General features: G+C 38.7%; 1 protein-coding gene across 1 annotated transcript in view; it reads right to left on the reverse strand.

Annotated features, from left to right (window-relative positions):
- fntb (farnesyltransferase, CAAX box, subunit beta) overlaps nt 1–24,707 on the reverse strand; it is an 86,235-nt gene that overhangs the window by 20,238 nt on the left and 41,290 nt on the right. Inside the window, exons 4-8 of the mRNA XM_072569148.1 lie at nt 23,229–23,320; nt 22,067–22,213; nt 14,299–14,382; nt 7,534–7,620; nt 6,365–6,494 (exon numbers count right to left, since the gene is read on the reverse strand). Of these exons, the coding sequence (XP_072425249.1) occupies nt 6,365–6,494; nt 7,534–7,620; nt 14,299–14,382; nt 22,067–22,213; nt 23,229–23,320 (540 nt within the window). The remainder of the gene's footprint in view (nt 1–6,364; nt 6,495–7,533; nt 7,621–14,298; nt 14,383–22,066; nt 22,214–23,228; nt 23,321–24,707) is intronic.

Raw genomic sequence — 24,707 nt, forward strand, 5'->3', positions numbered from 1 at the left:
AATGCCAATCAAACCCTACTATCCTATAAGCCATCACAAATGTGTAATTACCCATTAGATCACCAAGATGATCTACTTTCTTGGCAGACTGCTGTTCTGGACAAATATAATTCGCATCAAGTTTTGTCAGTAAAAGTAAAATAACTATTTATTGTTAACCAAATTATTGGTTAACCAACGGCAGACAAGAAACTGGATTACTAATTACTCCTATGCCACTTACTCTGTATCCTTTGAAACTCCAAGTACACACACAGGGTACCACGAACAACCCTGGTATGCAAAAGGATGTTACAAAAAGATGAGGTATTGGACAAAACAAATTCTCAAGGATGAAACTAGAACTGTAAAATTGAGTCCATCAAGAAATCATATACAAAGAAGTTTGAACAGTCTGGGGCTCTTTTACCCAGAAAAGCAAAGACTAAAGGGCTTTTCACCGAGGTCTTTAAAATTATGAAAAGGACTTGATGGAAGGCCCCAATCTTCTTTGGCCATTTGGTGAAGCTGCTTTTCGTCTATCAAATTGTATAGAAAATAAGTCAGTTCCCCACCAACTTCCTTTTCAATCTCAGTTGGCAAAAGACAAGAACATGAATATCAAAACAATTCACCTGACTATTCAATGCACACTTTTGAGATGACAGAGCTTCCTTTTATTGCAAAACCAACAAGTTAACCTTCTTTATTCTTGTACAAGGATACCCAAATCCTTCTACAAACCAATATTTAGTCATCTCTCATCTTTACTTTTCCCACAGCATACCAGCTTCCTACCCTCTCACTTAAATTGTGTATCTGTCTGCAGCATTTTTGAGTACTTCTCACATTTTGACTTTCCCATCTAGTTTTGCATCATCTGTAAATTGGAGATATTGCATTCAGTGCATTAAAGGCATTAATATAGACTCTAACTGGTTAAGGACCCAGCGCTGATCCTTATGGAACTTCCTTGGTTACAACCTGATAAATTGAAAAAGTGATTTGTTTATGATCCCAGGTCATCCTTCTATAACTGCTGCAATGCAACTACTGTCTTAAACATGCACCATATCTACCTTCCCATTGTGGGAACTTGCTGAATGCAAAATGGCTGCTGCATTTTCTAAAATACATTAGTGTTTACAGTTCAAAGTCCTTTGAGACATCTGGTGGTTGACAGGTGCAATATAAATGTAGTGTTCCTTTTCTCTCCATATACTTTTTAAAAATGCATACATTATTGTTTGGAGGTAACTGTGGCCGCTAACTTGCCCATACATCCCAAAGATACGAAATTGGAAAAATCAGATCATCTACTTTGATACTTTTTTTTTGAGCAATTAACTTTTGGAGAAGGTTTTCTAATACTGCTACAATACCCATTCCCATTTGAACAAAAGTGAAACAAGAAAACACTTGCAAAAATACAGTACTCTATTAGTTGTGTCAACTAGAATTACAAGCTCAAATTCTGTAATAGACTTTGAATTCACAACCTCTTGACATCAAGATGTGGAATCTTCTCAGCCAGAAGGGATAAATATAACAATCTTCGTGGCTCCAATGGACTGCTGGTATCTAAGAATATCACAAAGAAACTTTCTACTTAAACTCACTGAAGATGCACAGCAAACTAATGCTTTTCATAACAATTTTATTATAAGAATATACTGCTCATAAAGTCAATAACATCCTGGTTGATTTGTTATTTACTCTCCAGCTCTCTAGGTAACTCCTCTTCCAGATTGTTGAAACACAAGGGCTCGACATGACTGCGAGAGATTGTCAAAGTAGCATTTAAAAGGAATATATTACCACTTTTACCTCTGTCAAACTATGGGTGCAAACCCAAAGGCATCAGATGCAGAATATAAAAAGGTATGGAACAGAGAGCACCAAATGGGAATCAGTCACAATTTTGGTTCATTTCTAGCTTTGCTAGTCAAGATTGCTTTGGTTTTCAGGACTTAGATCCCTTATGGGTGAGCCTAACTCTCCATTCCTTTGACAACGTCAATTCTTGCCTTGATAGCTAGTTAGGATTTCACTAATGTGCCTGCGAGGTGAGCAGCAAAACCCAGTTTGTAATTAACTTTAGCTGCTGAATTTATTCGGTACCTGAGATCTCACTCTTGATTTCAACAGTAGAGCATCACGTCAGATCTGGTTTTAAGTTCTAACTATCAAGTGAATTTATTTTACAAAAGATAAAATAAGCAAGTTAGTAATCACATCATACATAGACTTATAAACTGATTGTAGACAGTCTTCTATCAAATAAGTCTTCCACTCAAATGAATAAACTAAAACTCAAAATATAAACTACCTTTCTTAGTAACCCTTGAAATGAAAATTTCTTTTGACTTTCTCCACTGAGGGCCCCTTCCAGGCACTCCCTAAAATCTTGAGTTGGACTTAATGCACTATTCAAGTTTGTGTTGGGTATCTGCCTCCAAAACCTTGCTGTTCCTCCTCCATTAACTTCTAGTCCAATACCTTGCTTCCAGGTCTGTTAGATTTCCAATGTTTTTGTTACAGAAGGAGTAAGACAGATTGCTGGGGGTGACTTCTGCCAAATGCATAAATATTATTGGGTCCTGGAAGAAATGCTGAGTTCTGAATAAATTTGGTGTTGAGTTGGGTGAAAAGACATTTCCCATTGGACTAATGTAAGCTGTAGATTAGCTTTAAAAATAGAGACAATATCTGCAAAAGTATTGGGTTTATGATACATTTGTGAAAAGGAATGGTATGCCACCATTAGGAGTAAAGCACAATTTTGCACACCTCATAATTATAACAACAACATTGTCTCCACTTCTTTAGAAGGCTAAGGAGGTTAGCGTGTCCACAAGGACTCTTACCAATTTTTACAGATACACCTTAGAAAGCATCCTACCTGGATACATCGCAGTGTGGTATGGCAGCTGCTCTTCCAAGACCGGAAGAGCCAACAGAGTTGTGAATACAGCCCAGTCCACTATACAAACCACCATTAACTCTGTCCATACTTCCCACTGCCTCAGGAAAGCAACCAACATAATCAACGGCCCCTCCCATCCCAGTTATACTCTCTTCTACCCTGTTCCGTCCACCAGAAGATATAAAGTGTGAATACATGTACAAACAGATTCAAGAACAGCTTCATCTTTGCTGTTATCAGACATTTGAATGGGCCTCTCAGATGCTAAATGTTCATCTCTCTCTGCACCTTCTCGGTGGCTGTAACACCGTATTATGCAATCTGTACCATAGAAAGTGTATCAGGTTGGCAAAACAATCAGCCTGTCAAGAAAGCAAAACAATACTTTTCACTACATCTAGGTGCATATAACAACAATAAATCAAACGCAGACTTGGTATAAGGTCAGGGTCTTGGAAAGGGTTAATTGGGTGTACAGGGTTGTAAGATCAATGTAATAATTACTCAAGCACTTGACTAAGTATTTGATTATCTAACATCTTCCTGTCGCTATTTACTGAACTGCAGGAGCCTTCAAGTTCTCCAATTTAAATGGATACTTTTGGAGAGCGACAGGCAGAGGGGGGGGATCTTCAAGTTTCCAGTCAATTCCCTTGAAGTCTATATTGGAGATTCCATAGGATCTGAATGTGCAATTCCCACCTACATTGGTAAAATTCTGGCTAGATGGTTGTTTAGCAATCGTATTAATGAGGCCTTGCACCTTCCTTTACACTTCAGAATATTTACTGTCTTCCATTTTACTATCTACTGCAAATTTAGATATAAAGTTCTTTAGCCCTATATTCAAATCATTCATGTAACTATCATTGGAATAAAACCATCTAGTTCACTGATGTCTTTTAGGGAAGAAGATCTACCATTCTTATTTGGTCTCCCCTACATGCCTCCAGACCTATAACAACTGTCCTCTGGCTTGTGAGACCATTTCATTCAGTTCAAGGGCAATAAGAAATGGAGCAATAAATGTGAGCTTGACAACATCACAAAAAGAATCCAATCACTTTGAGAAATCACCCTGAACCATCATTCTTTCTCTCTTTTATTTAACGCCACAACTGCATATCAATCAATCTTCTCAAAGTTTCTATGTTTTACTTTGTCAAAGCCTCCTAAAGTACAACTGTTCCACATTGCCACATTTCCTCCAACTGCTAAAGCTCCAGCTCAAGAGACTCTTTGATATTTGCAGGTTTGACCTTCCCTTATAAAATCCTTTAGTTGGCTACCTTCTCGTCATCCGGATATTTGCAAACTAATTTTGAATTGAACGGGACTGCAATATTATTGTGTAGTTGATAGCATTGCTCACTCTACTTAAAACAAGTATTACATTCACAAGACCCCAATCCACTGAGGAATCCAGTTTCTAGGTGGGCAAAGATTAAGTGTGAAATACTTTAATCATAAACTCACTCAAGAAAATATCAAGAGGCGAGTTGTGAAGGCATGATTTCAAATTAGAAAAGATATGACAAATGAGTTGACAATCAGCTTTAAAATTTCTTTGCTGGTAATCTTTATAGCAGCTGCCACCTAAAAGGTCAAATCTGACTCCGTGCTAGGAACAGGCACCATTTTCTCATTAAAAAAATAATCCCAGCCTCATTAGTTTTAATAGCTGTGCGTGCTTCTTGAGAATAAAAATGAACTGCCATACCTTCAGGAGGTTTACAATCATCATACAATTATCAAAATTCTCTATAAGTGAGTATATACAGAGCCATAAAAATAGTGGAGAAAATTAATACAAGGGAATGGAGTAAAAATGTTATAGTGACTGATGATAAATCACAGTTTAAACAATTTTCCTCAAGACATACAAGATCTCGAAAACAGTAATCAGAAATGTTGGAGTAAGTGCAAGTGGAATCAAACATAATCAACTGACAATTGAAGAGATGCAAAGATAAATATTCTGGTCTGTCATTATTGTTGACTCAATGACAGTTTAGTTGCTCCATCATGTTAGCAATGTGATCGCAGTTCGAATATCCCAATATCAATTAGAAAGTAACTAATCCAATTTGTTCTTTCAACTGAGGTCCTTAAATCAGACAAATTTTATTATTGTTGTGGTTCTGTTCACCGAGCTGGGAATTTGTCTTGCAAACATTTCGTCCCCTGTCTAGGTGACATCCTCAGTGCTTGGGAGCCTCCTGTGAAGCGCTTCTGTGCTGTTTCTTCCGGCATTTATAGTGGCCTGTCTCTGCCGCTTCCGGTTGTCAGTTCGAGCTGTCCGCTGTAGTGGCCGGTATATTGGGTCCAGGTCGATGTGTTTGTTGTTAGAGTCTGTGGATGAGTGCCATGCCTCTAGGAATTCCCTGGCTGTTCTCTGTTTGGCTTGCCCTATAATGGTAGTGTTGTCCCAGTCGAATTCATGTTGCTTGTCGTCTGTGTGTGTGGCTACTAAGGATAGCTGGTCGTGTCGTTTCGTGGCTAGTTGGTGTTCGTGTATACGGATCGTTAACTGTCTTCCTGTTTGTCCGATGTAGTGTTTTGTGCAGTCCTTGCATGGGATTTTGTACACTACATTAGTTTTGCTCGTGTTGGGTATCGGGTCCTTCGTTCTGGTGAGTTGTTGTCTGAGCGTGGCTGTTGGTTTGTGTGCTGTTATGAGTCCTAGTGATCGCAGTAGTCTGGCTGTCAGTTCAGAAATGGAACGAGGACATGCCGCAACCCAAAGGACTAGCCACACTACCATACATCAGGAGCATTTCTGAACTGACAGCCAGACTACTGCGACCACTAGGACTCATAACAGCACACAAACCAACAGCCATGCTCAGACAACAACTCACCAGAACGAAGGACCCGATACCCAACATGAGCAAAACTAATGTAGTGTACAAAATCCCATGCAAGGACTGCACAAAACACTACATCGGACAAACAGGAAGACAGTTAACGATCCGTATACACGAACACCAACTAGCCACGAAACGACACGACCAGCTATCCTTAGTAGCCACACACACAGACGACAAGCAACATGAATTCGACTGGGACAACACTACCATTATAGGGCAAGCCAAACAGAGAACAGCCAGGGAATTCCTAGAGGCATGGCACTCATCCACAGACTCTATAACAACAAACACATCGACCTGGACCCAATATACCGGCCACTACAGCGGACAGCTCGAACTGACAACCGGACGCGGCAGAGACAGGCCACTATAAATGTCGGAAGAAACAGCACAGAAGCGCTTCACAGGAGGCTCCCAAGCACTGAGGATGTCACCTAGACAGGGGACGAAACGTTTGCATGACAAATTCCCAGCTCGGCGAACAGAACCACAACAACGAGCACCCGAGCTACAAATCTTCTCCCAAACTTTGAAATTTTTTTATATGAAACAAAAAACACTAAAAAAATGTTAAGAAGTTCAGACTTACTAACAAAGCTTTGAGGTCCAGCATCCACTCCTTTTTAAGGATAACCATGGCAGCCATACCACAGAAAGTATAGCCACCATGGGCTTCCATTCCAGGTACACCACCAATCCCACCCTCCCAATTCTGACATCTGTAAAGGAAACACAATTGTCACTGTTCTTCAAAAGGTAGTCAAAATTAATTTTGCACTTCCCCTTGGTGCTGTTCCTTTCTACAAAGCATGCTCAGAGATATGCTGCAAGACCATGTTTAATTTTCTGTTTTGACACATCTTTCACATACAATGATTTTTCAATCTTTTTGCTTTGACATGAAATGGTCAGCTTTTCATGACCAGCTTCACATGATCCAAAATCCCGGGTATATTGTTAAAAAAAACAACCTCAAGATAGGTTTCTTGAATGTATGCACACTTAAGTGATCATATATTTGAAACACTGCCAAAAGCTTAAGTTTGTAATTGTCAGATTTGCATTTTGCTTTATATAGTAACATTACCAAATTTAAAAGTCACATCTAAAAATGCTTCTGAATTTCTTCACAATAAAGAAACCTACATCATAGCAGTTTAGTGAGGCTGAAAGTGACACTGTTCCAATGGCAACTTCTTTACTTCCTGTACACTGCAGTTTTGGAGAGATATTGAATGCAGACGACATAGAAAGAATAGAATACACTTTCCCAAAAGAGTTTGTCCAATCAGTTTTTAGAATTGATACTCAAACATTAATTGAACATGGGCAGCATTTTGGCTCAATAACATTTCATTAGATGAAGAGGTGACCTAAATTCCAATTGCAATCTCAACTGTATTTACAACGTTTCTGCACCTTTATTGGATATTTGCAAATGCTATGAGATGACAGTTGAAAAGGAGAATTTTCTTCACAGCAGTTCAACTGCTAATCATGCTGTGCTCATCTAGTCATGGGATGCAATTCAGCGGACTGCCCATCCTCCCATCTAAGCTGGGCATTGAGGCATCTAATAGATAGTGCAATTGAGTAAAGGATACAAACAAATATAATTAATGTGAATAGACCCTTCTCACATTACATGATTATTCAGAAGCAGCACATTAGCAATGCATCCCAAACATCAATACTAATTCACAACATTTGAAAACAATTGAATTGTCTATTGATTTTTCTCATCTCATAGATACTAACCTTAACACCCACTCAGGTGTCCCCTCAAACAACGTTGGTGTGATGATGTTCGTTAAGGATGCAACAGATGCCGCACAGTAGGCACTCCTAGAAAATAGCAGAACAGTACATTTGTTTCCTGCATCATTTAATGAAAAGTGTTTGAAATCAGTAGGGAACATTTCAAAATAATGAATTTGTGATTTTTATTCTTCACATTACTGATGTTAATAATTTATCAAAAAACAAAGTTTAAGTCTTTGAACAGTGTTTTCACTTGCAAATAAATAATTTCAAATGCTGCAGTTTTAATCAGGAAACAGAAGAACCTTAAAGCTAAGCATCCTGTACTCTTAACAGCTTGATTCGCATCTGCTACATTGTCAATCCCTCCAGTCTTTGCACAGAAGCCAAGACAAGCAGCATTAATTATACACGTAAATATATTTACTCTTAAAAATACAAATTTTTAGATCAATTTGATTACTATAACGCACCAAGCACTTTAAAATTTTGGATGAGTTATTGCATTCATCAAAATATCACTGCTGAAGCACTCAGCATCCAGTACTACCAAACAAAGTGTTACATCAGTGATATGTAAAGCAAAACTACTCTGGCCTTGTTCCAGTCATACAACTCGATCCCAAGCTCCAAGACCACAGTCCGTCAAACTTTGGAAAATGTTACCTTTCAAAAGATATCTTTAAAGCCTCCTTGCAAAATTGTAGTTTTGTGGTGTGAACTGAACTGACCATTATCAGGGCTTCAGCAAGACAAATTCATCCTTACATAAATCACAGATAACAATATAATTCTCCATCCAACTCTAGGCTTTGAAATGAAAGGGCAGAATTGTAGAGATTGTAATGGTGTCACCCAGATGGACTCAGAATATAAGTTCCCTGATTGGGGCTGTTAAAATGGTCCAATCAGGGAGCCTGGGCTGACAGATAACAGGAGTGTCAGATATCCTGTAACTCTGAGCTGGCTCTGAGAGAGCTGGATCAGTGTCAAGTACTCTCCATGTGTAAATAAAGGGCAACTTAGTGATGGGATCCAAACTATGTGGAGTAATTTCAAGAATGTTAACCTATTGCTTGCAATGGCCTCTTTGTGACTCCTTTTGGAAACTGTATGATCCATGATTTCTCATTTAGAATGTGATCTGGTTTTCTCTGCAATTTTCTTTTTAAATTCAACTTTTCAAGAAAAGACCTACTAGTTTTCAAACATTATTTGGACACACGGCTATGATAGAACAATAGTGAATTCCAAAGACAAAAATCCTTTGCAGTGACAAAATGATCTTCAAAGTTTGATATAACAGTTTTTAAAAAATAAATTGTGATTCAAATCAGAATGTGATCTATTTATTGACTTATGAATTTTATGGTTATGGAAACACCAATTTTGATGAACTACTGCAAACACAGATGCGGATGAAGTTTAAAAGGCAGTTATAGGTGTGAACACTGCCTTTGAAATTGATTTCAGTCCAGAGGTAGCTAGTGTTTTAGAACCAATCGATATTGGAATGTACCTTCCTACCAAGCAGGTAAACCAACCAGCTAGTTGCTCTTTGTTTATTGATTGACAGCTCCATGCTGAGGTAAAGAAATATATACAGTACATTTTAATTGGTTCAACAACTCTTATTCTATTGCGCTGAAAGCCAATGCTATGTGAACTGACAGCTTGTGTCTTTTGTTCACCGTGAATGACAACGTGCATCATGTTTCATCCTGGTAGTTCAAATTATGTAATTAGTGTTCCACTTGATTGCAGAGGGAACAGCAATTAAAGGAGCAACTTTTTTTATATAGAGAGAACATCTGGTGCAGCTTAAAATCCTAACCACCCTGAAATGGATTGAGAGCTTTATCTTGTTTCATATATTATGCAATTGAAAGTGTGTACTGTACCTTTAAGAGAGAGTGAAAGCTGAAAGCTGGCAAGCACCTGTCATGTGACTGACTGGTAGTCACAATGTGCTGGAAATTTGAAAGATGGAACATTTGGCTGTAATCTAGATACCGGAGTTGTTTTCACTGCAGTTCGAATTCAACCAGTTTAAATTATGCCCCAAGATACTAAAACCCAATTGAATTTGAATTTTACTGTTTTGACAACATCGAACTAATGAGACGATCTGACATTTGGGATATAAAAAAAAGCAGGCATTTTGGACAGTTAGCCAGAAAGCGCACCAACTGCCATTGAAAGGTTGCTATTCAATACACACGGTCAAAGGTACCTTTTTCATATGAAACATCTTTGCAGCAGAAGACCGATGACGACCCAGGGAGATCTACAAACAGAGGAAGATCGACACCGGAGATGATAGCTGCAGTCTGCTAGGGGCTTTATTGGATCATTATAATTGTTATAGAGTGGGAGATACATAACAAATCTTTTAGCGAAAGGAGGCTTCGAGTTGTAAACAGTTGTTTAATGCTCACTTTCAGAGTTAAAAAAATTGATTTTTTATTCTTTCAATACTAGAATTTAGGTAGTTCTCTGTCACTCATACTTTAACAGATTACAAGGCGAGGTGAGCTTTTCTCTGTGCTTGGTTTAATTAGCAGATGGGTTTCCTGCTGTGTCATAACACATAATTCAAGAGAAAGAAACCCAACACGGAATAAAAAAGCAAATGAACCAAACATCAATTCATGCTTCAGATTCACACCTCGGAGTCTTTAAATTGAAAACAAAAACAACTGGAAAATCTCTCATTCAAAAAATTTAAAGGTGTCAAGCAAATGCTTTCTATGTATGATAAATGGAAGTTAGGTACTGAAATAAAACATTGTTCTAACATGACCAATGTGGTGCACTGATAATCCAAAGACTCAATGATACAGATTACTACTCTGGAATCTCCAGGATATTTACTGCTATCATAGAGAGGTAATAGTTGGAGATATAACATGAATGCAGAAATGGTTAAGAGGCAAAATGCACATGATTTGCCATGAAGAACCAGGGACATGAAAGATTATATTTAACCCAGAATCTTCTTTTCCCCAAGGGCATTCAAATAATCAGCAATGCTTCCATCAAAGTAGGCTGAACAGTGATATTCATAAGTACTGCACTTGCTCCAAATACAGACTACTAGATTCATTGACTGAAAATCCATAAAGTTTAGACTAGTAACTTTCCCTGTGCAAAAATATTTGCTTCTAAATGCAGAACATACAGACCATACTCAAATGATCTTCGTTCATGTCCAATTTCTACATCACCAAACCCTGTCCTATGAGCGAGACAGGTTAGAGGTGGTGACATATTCAGTCCAGAATGGACCAGGATCCTCAGCATCAATTCTGGACCTCACGAGGTAGCATGGTTACAGGTCAAACTTGCAGCTAATTTCCAAATACCATTCCCCTGGATCACAAATAGGTAACCAGTGTTGAACACCATGGAAGGAACATTAATGATAGCACAGTTACAGAATATATTTAGAGGGCAGCATTACTGGCCTAGCTGGCAGAGTCCTGAAAGACGTATCTGCCAGACCAGAGGCAGATGAAGAGAGAGCCATTGAGGAGAAATCTACTTGACCTCATACACACCAAACTATGTGTCATAGATATTACTCTCCATAACAGTGTTGGAAAAAGTGACCACAATCCCTCTTCACACGAAAGACATCACCTCTTATGAAATACAACTTTTATGCTAAATAGTAGAGATTCAGAGGAGATCTGGCAGAACAAAACTGAAAAGCTGAAAGATACAACCTGTGACCAGTAACATAACTGCACCCTAACTCAATCTGGCTACCAAGCAGGGGAACAATTCTGGTTTAATGACATGTCAAACAATATATGTGGTATCGCAAGAGGTAATGAACGGCAGGGTCAAATACAGCATCCTTGTTGGCATACTCCTGAGATCTTTGCTACGTGGATCAAGTGGCTTCACACCACACATATTCAGAAATAGAGGGGTATGGTGGATGCAGCAAAGGGCTTGCTCGGAGTGCGCCCTGTGCTCAAGACTAGCCATTCCTTTAGCCTGTTATGGCACTGCCATCCGCCATTAAGGAAAGAAAAAATTCCTGTGTATGTCTTTGCCAAAAAAAGTAGAACATTTATTGCCCCAGCAGCATAGTCATGGAAGATGTCCTTAATTATATGATCAGATAGCATTTATGTTCATTAATGCTTCGGAAACAAAAACAGAAATGCTGGCAAAACTCAGCAGATTGGACAGTATCTGTGGGAAGAAAGCAAAGTAAATATTTAGAGTCTGTTGACTGTTCACCAGAACTGACACTTTGGATCCCCAAATGAGGTCTGGACCACATTATGGCCCTGGTACAAATATGGACAAAGAGCTAAATTCCGAAGGTGAGGCAGGAGTGATTGTACTTGACATCAAGGCAGCAGATGATTGTGGCATGAAGGCGTCCTACTAAAATTTAAGTCAACGTGAATCAGGGAAAATCCCTTCTATAGCTGGAATCATATAAGAAAGATGGTTGCAATGTTTGGAGGCCAATCACCTCTGTCTCTCGATACACTGCAAAAGTATCTTAAGTTTCCTCAGCTGCCGTATTGATAACTTTCCATCATTAGATCAGAAACAGGATGCTCACTGACATTTGGAGTGTACAGTTTCTCAGATAATAATCAGTAAGAACTTGCATGTAGCAAGTTCTGGACAATTTCTGGGTTGGAGTCAATAGTTGTTCAGAGATATTTGTGCCTCGCAAGTGCCAGGCAGTTCCTACCTCAAACAAAAGGGAGAGTCTAATCACACCCCTTTAATATTCAACAGCATGAGAATTGTTGAATCCCTCATCGTGAGCAATCTAGAGTTGACCAGATCTTTAACTGGACCATTCATATAAATAAATACAGCAATAACAAGAACAAGAATCCTCAAAGCTTTTCCACCACCTACAAGACATGGGTAAGGAAGGAGATAGAACACTCTCCACTCACCTGAAAGAGTGCAGGCTCCAACAATACGCAGGGAACTCCACAGTATCCCAGACAACTTAATCTACTTGACAATATTCCCCCATCCTAAATATTTACTCCCTCCAGCACCAAAACAATGTTGTTGCAGCAGATAAGATCCATGGGATGCCCTACAGCAAATTGCCTTCCAAAACCATGATCACGAGCAACTAGAAGGACTAACATATTTGATAAATGCAAAAACAACAGTTACAAATTTCATTCCAAGTCACACAGACTGTTGACATAGGTTGTTTAATGGGAAAACACTCATTGTAGGATATCTATACCACATGAACAGCCAGGGTTCACCACTGCCTTTCAGGCAATTAGCGAGAGAGAAAATGAATGGGGAATTTGAGTGATAGCATTATCCCACAAATGAATAAAATTTTTCAAAACATATGATTGTAATATAAATTAAACTACTTCAGCAATTCCATTCAGTGTTTGATTAAAAGCATTGGCTTCCCCAGGAGTTCAACATGATGTTTTATTTCATGAGGCAGTATGATGTTTAAGGTAAAGAATTTTAAATAATCTGTCTATTTGTTGTACATCTTAACTTAAATGGTGCATTGGAGATAGTCATAGAGATGTACAGCACAGAAACAGACCCTTAAGTTCAACTCGTCCATGCTGACCAGATATCCCCACCCAATCTAGTCCCACCTGCCAGCACCAGGCCTATATCCCTTCAAAACCTTCCTTTTCATAGACCCATCCAGACGTCTTTTAAATGTTGCAATTGTACAAGCCTCTACCACTTCCTCTGGCAGCTCAATCCATACACGTACCACCCTCTGCATGACAAAGTTGCCCCTTAGGTCTCTTTTATATCTTTCCCCTCTCACCCTAAACCTATGCCCTCTAGTCTTGGACTTCACAACATCTTTCCAATAGGAAGGAGGCCAGAATTGCACGCAATATTCCAACAGTGGCCTAACCATTGTTCTGTATAGCCACATGACCTTCCAACTCCCATTATCAATACTCTGACCAATAAAGGAAAACATACCAAACGCCTTCTTCACTATCCTATCTACCTGCGACTCCACTTTCAAGGTCTCTTTGTTCAGCAAAACTACGAGGACCTTACCATTAAGTGTATGAGTCCTGCTAAGATTTGCTTTCCCAAAATGCAGCACCTCACATTTATCTAAATTAAACTCTATCTGCCACTTCTCAGTCCATTGGCCCATCTGATCAAGATCCCATTGTAATCGGAGGTAACCTTCTTCGTTGTCCAATACACCTCCAATTTTGGCGCCATCTGCCAACTTACTAACTATACCGCTTATCCTCACATTCAAATCATTTATATACATGATCTCCATACAAATTTCTTTCTCAATTTCCCTCTGACTATTAGAGGATGTATAATACAATCCCAATAAAGGTGATCATCCCTTTCCTATTTCTCAGTTCCACCCAAATAACTTCCCGATGTATTTCTGGGATATCCTCCCCTCTGTACAGCTGTAATGCTTTCCCTTTTTTAAAAAAGCCACTTCTGCTCCTCTCTTGCCTCCCTTTCTGTCCTTCCTATAGCATGTGTGTCCTGGAAATAATTAAGTGTGGAAGACAAAAATAATTCAGAATTAGATAATGTCTGAAAAGTGAGACAAAGGCATCAGGTTGTTTGCCTATTTTACTTGAAATAGATTACAATATATTAGATCCAGTTTGAAAGTATTTACTTCCAATGTCGGTTGCCTCATCAAATAATTTTCAGTATTGTCTAAACATGGTTCACAATGCTTACTGCCTTTCTTTCAATAATGAGCAAATCATAATCAAAACTCACCTAACATCGACTTCTCCACTCACGTGCATAGTAAAGGAACCATTAGGCTGTTTCACAGAGTATAGAAATTCTAGCAGCTTTTCCCTTCAATGAGAACAAAGAGATACCAGTCAGAGCAGGTTCAGCCTCAATTAAAATCTCCAATAGTCTGAATTTACGTTGTCAAATGCTTTGAATGATCATCAACACATTTAGATTTTCGGTCACAATCAAAGCATGTGATACTTACTCGGACCACAAGGTGCAATGATTAGAACAGAAAATAACAAAATCTTGCTGCAAAACGGCCCAGGCTCAGTCACTTGTAAGTTATTGTACATCTACATGGGTGGTGAATTGGAAGTCAGCTTTTGCCTGGTCTTGTGGTACTGAGATATTTATATAATAATACAAAAGGAAGAAAGACAGAATGTTGTGTACAAAGGTTTTGACTCATTTTACAGTCCAATCTCTCTCATACCACAAAACACACAAGCAGGGAACACGTGGATAGGTTCTTGCATCGACCGAATTACATTTCTTTAATAGGGACTTGAGTGCATCTAGTTATTGGAATGGGGAGAAAGAACAACAATGGATGGTGTACAATTTCCCATACAGATGAGGTTAGGGACTTAATACAAATATTTATCCTGCCAATTTATGGCATTCAAAAATTCAATGGGTGAGGTAGATCTCCAACTGTTACTCAATCATTACGAAATAAGCCAAGGTGAGAAATTCATCATTCAAATTATAAACGATCACTTCTGAAAGTTTACTGCTTAAAATACAGTTAAAGTCACAGGGACATTAAACAGGTCTACAGGAATGGTGCAACATCAGGTCCACACAAAGTATATGTTGAATAGGCATTATTTAGACACACTAGGTGACAGCATTTCATAATATGTTTGAACAGGAAACTCAAGCAGCCCAGCAGGTATCTTCATTGTTCATTAGACAATGGGCATTCCTAGTGTATGCTAATTAATTTCAAGGACTGGTCTAAAACATCCAAAAGCTGAACAAACAGCTCCATTCTAAATCAAAGCTCGATCTTTTGCCACTGTTAGACGTGCATCATTACGGTCAAGATTAGAGCGGTGCTGGAAAAGCACAGCAGGTCAGGCAGCATCCGAGGAGTAGGAAAATCAACATTTCAGACAGGAGCGCTTCATCAGGAATGAGTAATTTCTGATGAAGGGCTCTTGCCCAAAACGTCGATATTCCTGCTCCTCGGATGCTGTCTGACCTGCTGTGCTTTTCCAGCACCACTCTAATCTTGACTCTGATCTCCAGCATCTGCAGTCCTCACTTTCGCCTAGTGCATCATTATGACCTCTCACCAACAAAACAAAAATTCAAATTTTAAATTGATTGTGCCTATACAATTACATTGTTTAGAATTCCCTACACCACCCTGTTTACTTTTCTTTTACGTTAAATTATCAAACCATTAGGCATAGAAATGGCTAAAATAGGCACAGCTATAATGATAAGTGCTGAGTCATTTAGAGAAAAGAATGAGCTGTACTATGATCATAAGGTTTCATTCAGTGCCATTCTGGGCTCATCTACCATTTTTAATACAAAAAACAACTGGTGACAAAAAAAGTAATATGTACATGCAGAGAAGTTGCGAACACATACAACTTTTGATCTTTCTGTTTCTGCATTTAAATCAAAGAATGATACAAACTGTTTGTTGCCATTTCATATTACAATGAGATCGTTTTAAATTTGATTATCTGATTTTGATACTGTATAGAATATATTACATGAAACAATTTATTATCCAGCACCTATGGGACCAGAAGTGTGCCGCTGGATCAAATAATCCAAATAATCAAGGAGGTATATATACACACATATATAAATATATAAAGTGGAGTAAACCCTTACCATGTGAAACTTCAAAACATCAATATTCCTCAAAATGTATACATACAAACATCAACACAACTCCTAAAATCAATGTAAAAATTCACAGGTACTAGAAACATAATGCAGGGGATATACACATCACTATTACACTTTAGTTACAGCATAAATACTTGGACATCACCGTAGATTACAGTATTTGAAGTATACAATTTTTGGTCTCCATGACTTGGAGATGCCACAACCACCTGATGAAGGAGAAGCGCTCCGAAAGCTAGTGCTTCCAACTAAACCTGTTGGACTATAAACCTCTGGTGCTGTGTGATTTTTAATGATACAATTTTTGCTGTTTCATCTAGAGTATTGGTTGATAAGGTACCGGTTAAACAACATTTGCTGTGCTGTCATTTGGAAATTGTATTTTTAAAATAGTAGCAGATGGCCTTTGTTTTAGTTCTGAGAAAGGAACAATTTTGTTTTCACAATTAGGTCAGAAAGACATTTGGAAAATAGACCCAAATACATAATTTCCAAGAAAGCGTGTGACTTAGTAAGTATCTAGCCAGATGTCTGTAATGTTAATCGATGAAGTGTTTACAGTTTCTGACTGAAAAGCAAGTGACTGATAGTTTAGTCAATTCAGGAGAACTTTCATCCTAGCAGGAGGACTTTGTTAGTGTTATACCAAGACCAAGTTGTAAAAGCCTGTACGATTTGAGAGTCCTCCTCTGGAGTAGTGTGTGCAGCTCTGGTCACTCTAATAATATCCTTCCGATAACAAAGTGGAGAGAGTTCAGAAAACATTTACCAGGATGTTGCCAGGAATGGAGAGTTGAGTTACAAAAATAGACCAGAAAGGCTGGGATTTTTTTCCACGGGAGCATAGGAGGTTGAGGGGTGATTTTACAGAGGTCGATTAAAAAAATGAGAAGGTGAACAGTAAAGGTCTTTTCCCCTTGGTGGGGGAGTTCAAACTTATTTTTAAGGTGAAAGGAGAAAGATTTTTTAAAAAGATGAGAGGCAACTTTTTTTTTTAAAAGAGTGTGGTCAGTGTGTGGAATGAGGAAGTGATGGATGCAGATCCAGTTAGCACATTTAAAAGACATTTTGATAGGTATAGGAATAGGAAAGGTTTGGAGGGATATGGACCATAGGCAGGTGGAATAGTTTAGTTTGGTAACATGGTCAGGTGGACTAGTTGGATTGAAGGGGATGTTTCCATGCTGAATGACTTCATGATTCTAAGTCTTTTAACTGTCAGAACTGAAAAGGAATCCAAGTTCTCTGCTCTGAAAGGAGATAAAGGCCATCAAAAACAGGAAAGAGGTTTTAAAACTGTTTCAGCAGTCCAAGGAGGAAAACTGATAATTTTTTTCCTTTACTGGCTATTAAGGGGTGAAGGGTAGTTTCTCTTGAATGGAGTACCTGAAGAGGATATTGTTGGGAATAAAGTTGGATCCATGCTTTTGTTGTTTAAATTAAGATCCTTTCAAACTTATACATAGCTTTGCTTTTTTTTCCCGTTTTGTGACACAAACGTGTGGAAACGAAAACATCAGCAACCATGCATCAATATTTTCACTGAGACAAATGTAAAAATAAAATTTATGATCTACCAAGCTAAGTTTCATTTGGAAATTGACTCAAGGATTACAATAAGATCATAATGAAAACCATTTTTTGTCGAGAGGTCCAAAAGTGTGACTGACTACTGCAGATATACATCTAGACGATCTTGACGAGAAAAGAGGATTGTTTGGAAATTACATAAACTATGTGCCCACCCCTTCTCAGGAAAATTAAACTACCGTTGAAGCATGCTGAAGTTGTGAATAAAGATTATGAATCCCTTGTAGAAAAGATCGTATTGAAATCTGATTCATATATTAAATATTGTAAGATATCATCACACCAGGTTAAACGCATTCCTTTAGCCAAGGGATTTAGTGGAGTAGGAGCCATGGTTTTGATGATACAGGATAAAGATTAGAATGTCCATCTGTTACATTTTGTGCATATGGCCAACCAAGTTTAGCATATCCATGGTGTTGAACAAGGACAGGTAGTTTGTGCAGACAGTGCAGAGTGATATGGAAAAGTGGATCAGCACAGATCTTGGGTCACCAATATTTTTAATAGATAATGGAGGTGAATTTTAAAATGTCAACTGTTGGGACATTTGTGAGATTGTAAGCATTATCATAATACAAACTGCTGCAGGACATGCACTCTGCAATGGCTCGTGCCAAAACTGGCTTTTAAGTTTTGTGCTTTTTAAAACTGTAGACTGAAATTAAAAATAGCGATTTTGAAACTCAGGATGGCTTGAAAGTAAGGAATTTGACACCTTTTGTGAACCCAGTTTACGTAGCTCTAGATGGACGAGAGTCAAGAGGGTGTTTACGAGTGAAGTTGATTGACGTGAAGTTGATTGATGTGAATTAGCGATCAATTATCAATAACAAAGCTCCTCTGCTTGCGGACAAATATGTGATTGGTTATCAGGCAGCTGGGGCTATAAACAAGACAGAGAGAAGCCAGGTCAGCCCCAAAGTGAAACCAGCAGGTCTGCAGTAGTCAAAAAAACCATTCAGTAAGCCACTTTAAACTGAAGAAATCCAATCCTTCAGTGGATACTGCAAGTTGCGACTTTGAATTGAGTAAGTGAACCAGTCACCCTATGCCTATTGTGAACTAGTGGAGGTGTTTGGAAAAAGGTTGAGGACAAATTTTCAGATCAGCAAGAACCAACACAATAGATCTTGTGTTCAAAGAAGACGGACTGGTTGTCCCTCCGTTCATGTGTTTTCTTTCCCTGTTTGTTTGTCTGTGTGCAAGAGAGAGTTATATACAGCATTAATTTATAGATGTTACTTAAATTAGTTGAATTGCTTACCTGCAGGTAGAATCTAACGCCTGGAATAAATAGTGATTCCTTGCTAAGTTCAGAAACCTGGTCTATGAATTCAATCAACTGTGATCTGAAATTGGGTAGCTTGGGAATTTGTGCGTTTTGTTTTGAAAATTTAATTTTTGGGATAACTCCAGAATAGCAGGGCATAACCTGCAGCACACTACACATTGTTACACTTACGCCAAAGAAACTATGCAATAAGGGAGATGTTGGACAAAATATTAGCAGATTAGTCAACTCTAAGTTACAAACAGTACAGGAATAAGCAAACATGTATAAAATTCCTTACAAATAGTGATGGAATATAGCAATTACTAATTAGTATATGGTTAGGACCCAAAATTACCTTCAATGCTGCATGAAGATTCTCCAGCAGCAAAAAGACGTTTTTGTGCTCATCTAAACGCAATTATTAAAGCCGACAGCATTGAGTCATTGTTTCAAACTATCTGGGGGAGATTTCACACCTTGTGTCAGGATTCTTTGTAAGAGGATGCAGGGAATGGACTTAAATCAGGAAAAGTTATTGGAGGGATCAGGAATGCTTTCATGTTACAACACTAATCATATCCCTTATGGTGGGGGGGTGGGGGCGGAAGTGGTGGTGGTGGGGTGGTGGTGGGGGGTGGGGAGGAGGGAGGGTATGAATCATGAATTTTCAAATTTTGAGAACATAATGTTGATAATAAGCACCACATACTTTGCATGCATGAGGCCTACAACTGCAAGACTTAAGAATTAAGGAAATACTTGCCAATATACATACTCAAAGATTTGTAGCTCGAGTGCTTGTTGTTGTGGTTCTGTTCGCCAAGCTGGGAATGAGGACATGCCGCAACCCAAAGGACTAGCCACACTACCATACATCAAGAGCATTTCCGAACTGACAGCCAGACTACTGCGACCACTAGGACTCATAACAGCACACAAACCAACAGCCACGCTCAGACAACAACTCACCAGAACGAAGGACCCGATACCCAGCATGAGAAAAACCAATGTAGTGTACAAAATCCCATGCAAGGACTACACAAAACACTACATCGGACAAACAGGAAGACAACTAACGATCTGCATCCATGAACACCAACTAGCCACGAAACGACACGACCAGCTATCCTTAGTAGCCACACACGCAGATGACAAGCAACATGAATTTGACTGGGACAACACTACTATTATAGGACAAGCCAAACAGAGAACAGCCAGGGAATTCCTAGAGGCATGGCACTCATCCACAGATTCAATCAATAAGCACATCGACCTGGACCCAATATACCGACCACTGCAGCGGACAGCTGGAACTGACAACCGGAAGCGGCAGATTCAAACCACTATAAATGCTAGAGGAAACAACACAGAAGCGTTTCACAGGAGGCTCCCAAGCACCGAGGATGTCACCTAGACAGGGGACGAAATGTCTGCAACACAAATTCCCAGCTCGGCGAACAGAACCACAACAATATACATACTGACTGAAGAACATGAAAAAGTAGGGAATCATTGCCCAAAGTGGGTTCATGGATGATGTATAGTCAATGGTATCATATGAAGGAATAATGATCACAATTGTGGGACTTACAGGCAAGACCATGGGAAAATATAAAACCTGCTAACTGTCCACAGGTACATTTTTTATTGACACAGAAGTTGAGGGTTATGAGGGCAAGACAGGAAAATGGAGTTCTGGCTATAGTCAGACCAGCTTAAGTGTTATAATCTCAGCAATAGCAAAGCAGGCCTGAGGACTAAACGGCCAACTCCTATTAATGGTGTTAATCATGAGGCTGATAATATCAGATTTCATGCAATGTAGACAGAGAGACTATGCATACTTTGCATATTAAAATAAGCATGCTGTAATAACATTTTATTTCAAAATTGACTTAACCACAACACTTTCACTATTTATTGTGGTGCAAGTCTTTTAAACCTAACAAACAATTGGCTTGTCATTTTGTTTGACTGCTTTTAATTAAGAACGATTGAGATTATGAGGCAATCACCTATCTGCTGAGAGTCACCAAAAGGCAATAGATTTAAAATGGAGAGAGGACCTTGGATATAAAATGGTGTAAAACTTCCCAATTTTACTTTGATTCAGTTCAGTAGTCACAGAGATGTAATAGCATAGGGGGAAGCTGAATGCCCCAGACTTTGCTGTCAGCACAACTTCCAAATCACTACATTTAACTGCCAACAAATGCACCACGGTTTCACCATTATTTTTAATACAATTTGGGCCAATGAACTGCCAAACTCTCAGAAAAGGTTTGCAACATAGATACTCAATTAAGTTTCAAGTTTAGTAGTTCAAGCCATGTCAAGAATTAAGAAATTATTTTATTGATTTTGAGTTCAAGTGTCGATTTTCCAAACTAATACATTTTACCCTGGTTTCTGTGAAATCTACAAGTAAATCAGATTTCGGGTTAACAAGCCTGTATATAATTCTTACAGGGCTCAATGGGGTGGATGCAGTAAAGATGATTCTCTTGGCTGGGATTCTAGAAGCTCAGGACAGAGTTTCAGACTAAGCACTAGACTATTAATGACTAAAGAAGGGAAGAGGAGTTTTTACATTCAGGATGTCGTGAAGCTTTGGCATGTTCAAGTCAAAGTTCAGCCATGACCTATTCAATGGTAGAATAGGCTCAACGGGTCTACTCCTATTCCAGATGCTCCTTACATTCTTATGTTTCAAGATGCAAGATTTAATAGAAAAAATACTGATTTCTATTTCAGATTATAGCAGTCAGATTGTGAATATGTGATCTAAGTATGCCTTTCAAATAGATAGATGACCGTTTTTTTTTTAAGAAAACGAGCCAAACTGAAGGTTGGACACACTGTGCAGATTCCCTGTTGTCTCTTGATATATAATATATACTGCACAAAATTTACATTGAATGTTTTGGTTTTGAACAGCATAACAATTCAACTCTCCTGTTAGTACTTTTGTACTATTCTTTGATTGCTATGATTGCTTACCTGTTAATAACATTATATGCCTCTTCTGTGCCTATAATGCAGAGTGCATTCACTGCTGCATATGTCGGTGCAAGATGTGGCTCTTGGCCTGGTCCACCTGCAAATCCACCATTTGGACTCTGGCATCGTGATAGGAATTGACAGATACTATTTAGAAAGGATGAAAAATGTAACTGTTAAATTGTTGTACAGCTTATGGTTTTTAATCTTTTGCAAGAGACCACATCAATAACTGATCAATAGGAACAGTATCAGCTGAAAAAGGCAAGTATTTATGCATTTCCTATACAAATACCTGAGCATTGGCTGCCCTCAGTTCCCAAATATGGTGCCCATTGTCTGGAATTCCCTCCATTGGCTCAACACAAAACTTAAATTCAAAACTACACTTTGCAGACATCAACATGGTCAAGTGCCTTTACTTGGAATACAGTGCAACTTAAAATGGCCGTATGTCAGTAGAAGCAATCCTGGCCCAATAATAAAGCATTAAACATCCGGAAAAATGTTTTGAGTATAAAAATTTAGGGTTTCATTTTACAGCAGCACATTTAGACTTTCATAAATAAACAAAGTAACCTGTTGGATTTTGCTGTCAGTGTTAAAGTGAACACTGTTTGCAACTGAATTTGAGCACCATTATGAAGCTCAGACCATTAGCAGTAGTGTCTGAAGACTGACTGGTGTACGTACTGCATACTGTTAAAGCACAAAACCAAAATTAGGAACTGGCAAGGTACTTTTGAGTTTAAGTTCAACTGGACATCTCTATTCTGGGCAGGTACTGGAATGTGTTCTCAATCATATGGGACCTCTAACGAGATTGAACAGGATGTTCCACTTATCTGCTGAACAAATCATTGTTCAATCAACAATTCCTCTGTATCAACTGTAGAAGATAATATATATTAAGTTCTCTAAAATTGGTCTCAATAGTTCCCTCAAGTCAATACCCACAAATATCAGAGGTGACTTTGCAAAATATTATTCTTTCCCTTTTGCTTCAACATAGAAGGGATATGAATTGCAATGCTCAGTCAAGGATACTTATGAAAATATTCGAACACAAATTTGGTTGATTCAAACTACAGACATAAAACAAAACCGAACTTTTCACATGGGCATTCACCAACAAAAAGGATTTTAAGCTTTATATACATACTCTGATGCCATACAATCATCGATTGGTTCTCCTAGCAACTCCAAGCTATGCAAGATCCAGTAACAAAGCCAGGGCCGGCTGGCGTCCAAACACTGAAACCAAAACAAAAACATTATTTATAACCAAATTATAAAAGAAATAAAGCAGAGAAAGATCAAACAGATAGAAACATTAATCAAATTTACTTGAGCTATATTGCAGCTTTTGTCTGAAAACAACCTTTTAACTCAAGGATCACCACACCTTAGGCAAGGGGAGAGATCGAGGGGGAACATCCTTCCTGGTAACCTCAGCCAGTGCAGGAATTGAGCCAACACTGCACCATGCACCAGCCATCCAGGCAACTGAGTTAATCAATCCCAGTTATTAAATAAAGTATGATCATTGAGAATATCTAAAAGCAAAGAGAATGCTCAGAAATCAACAAATAAATACTTTTCCAATCTAAAGTTTGTTTCTCAAATAGTATGAAACCATTTGCTGCAGGTTTCGAATTGGAGCAACACGTCACTTGATATGGCACTTTGGGGTTTTCAGATAAACGTGAAATTAACAGACTAGTCTGGGCTCAGGTGTAGATGTTGCATTTTATTCTGATCTAACCTCAAACCCACATTTCTGCCTGCCCCAGTAAACGTTCAACCTCACTTAATGTGAAGAACAACAAGCCTTGGCTTGACAACACTTTTAAATTCAAGATAAGAGTGGTGCTGGAAAAGCCCAGCAGGTCAGGCAGCATCCAAGGAGCAGGGGAAAAAGAAAAATTTTAAAAAATGACATTTCGGGGGCTGGGAACCTCGGGGCTGGAGAGATAAGTTGGGGGTGTGGGGTGGCTGGGGAGAAGGTAGCTGAGAGTGCAATAGATGGATGGAGGTGGGGGTGAAGGTGATAGGTCGGAGAGGAGGGTGGAGCGGAGAGGTGGGAAGCAAGATAGACAGGTGGGACAGGTCATGAGGGCGGTGCAGAGCTACAACTGCAGTACCTACTTCTGGCTACCAGTTTTAAATTGCCGGTGTGATTGCTATTAGCTTTAAATGTTTTGTTTGCAACTCTAATTTGAGACTAAATTTCCAGCTAGTAAAGGAATCAAAAGGTATGGAATTAAATGATAAGCCATGTTCAATCATGCCTTGAGATACTCAACTCCAATTCAATGTGTTCTCACACACCCCATACACTACTAATGAAGCACTACATGAGTGAATATCGCAGACACATCAGTGCTTACATATCATAATGTAGCAATTTAGTAGTAGCACTACCCATGCAACTAGTAAACATGAGGTACTTTGAGATATTTCAAACTTGTTACTTTGACCTTCATCAGCTGTCACAAAACTGACCTTGCAAAGTGGTGCGAATTCCCATCTGTTAAGTCCATACTGATGCCATATGAAAATGTTTTATGCTTCTGTTCCTTGTCAAAAGTGGCTTTTTCATCTCATTCCACATGCTCATTGAATAGCCTTAAGTTAGAAA

The sequence above is a fragment of the Chiloscyllium punctatum genome, chromosome 4, assembly GCF_047496795.1.
Source record: "Chiloscyllium punctatum isolate Juve2018m chromosome 4, sChiPun1.3, whole genome shotgun sequence".
NCBI classification, from domain to species: Eukaryota; Metazoa; Chordata; class Chondrichthyes; order Orectolobiformes; family Hemiscylliidae; genus Chiloscyllium; species Chiloscyllium punctatum.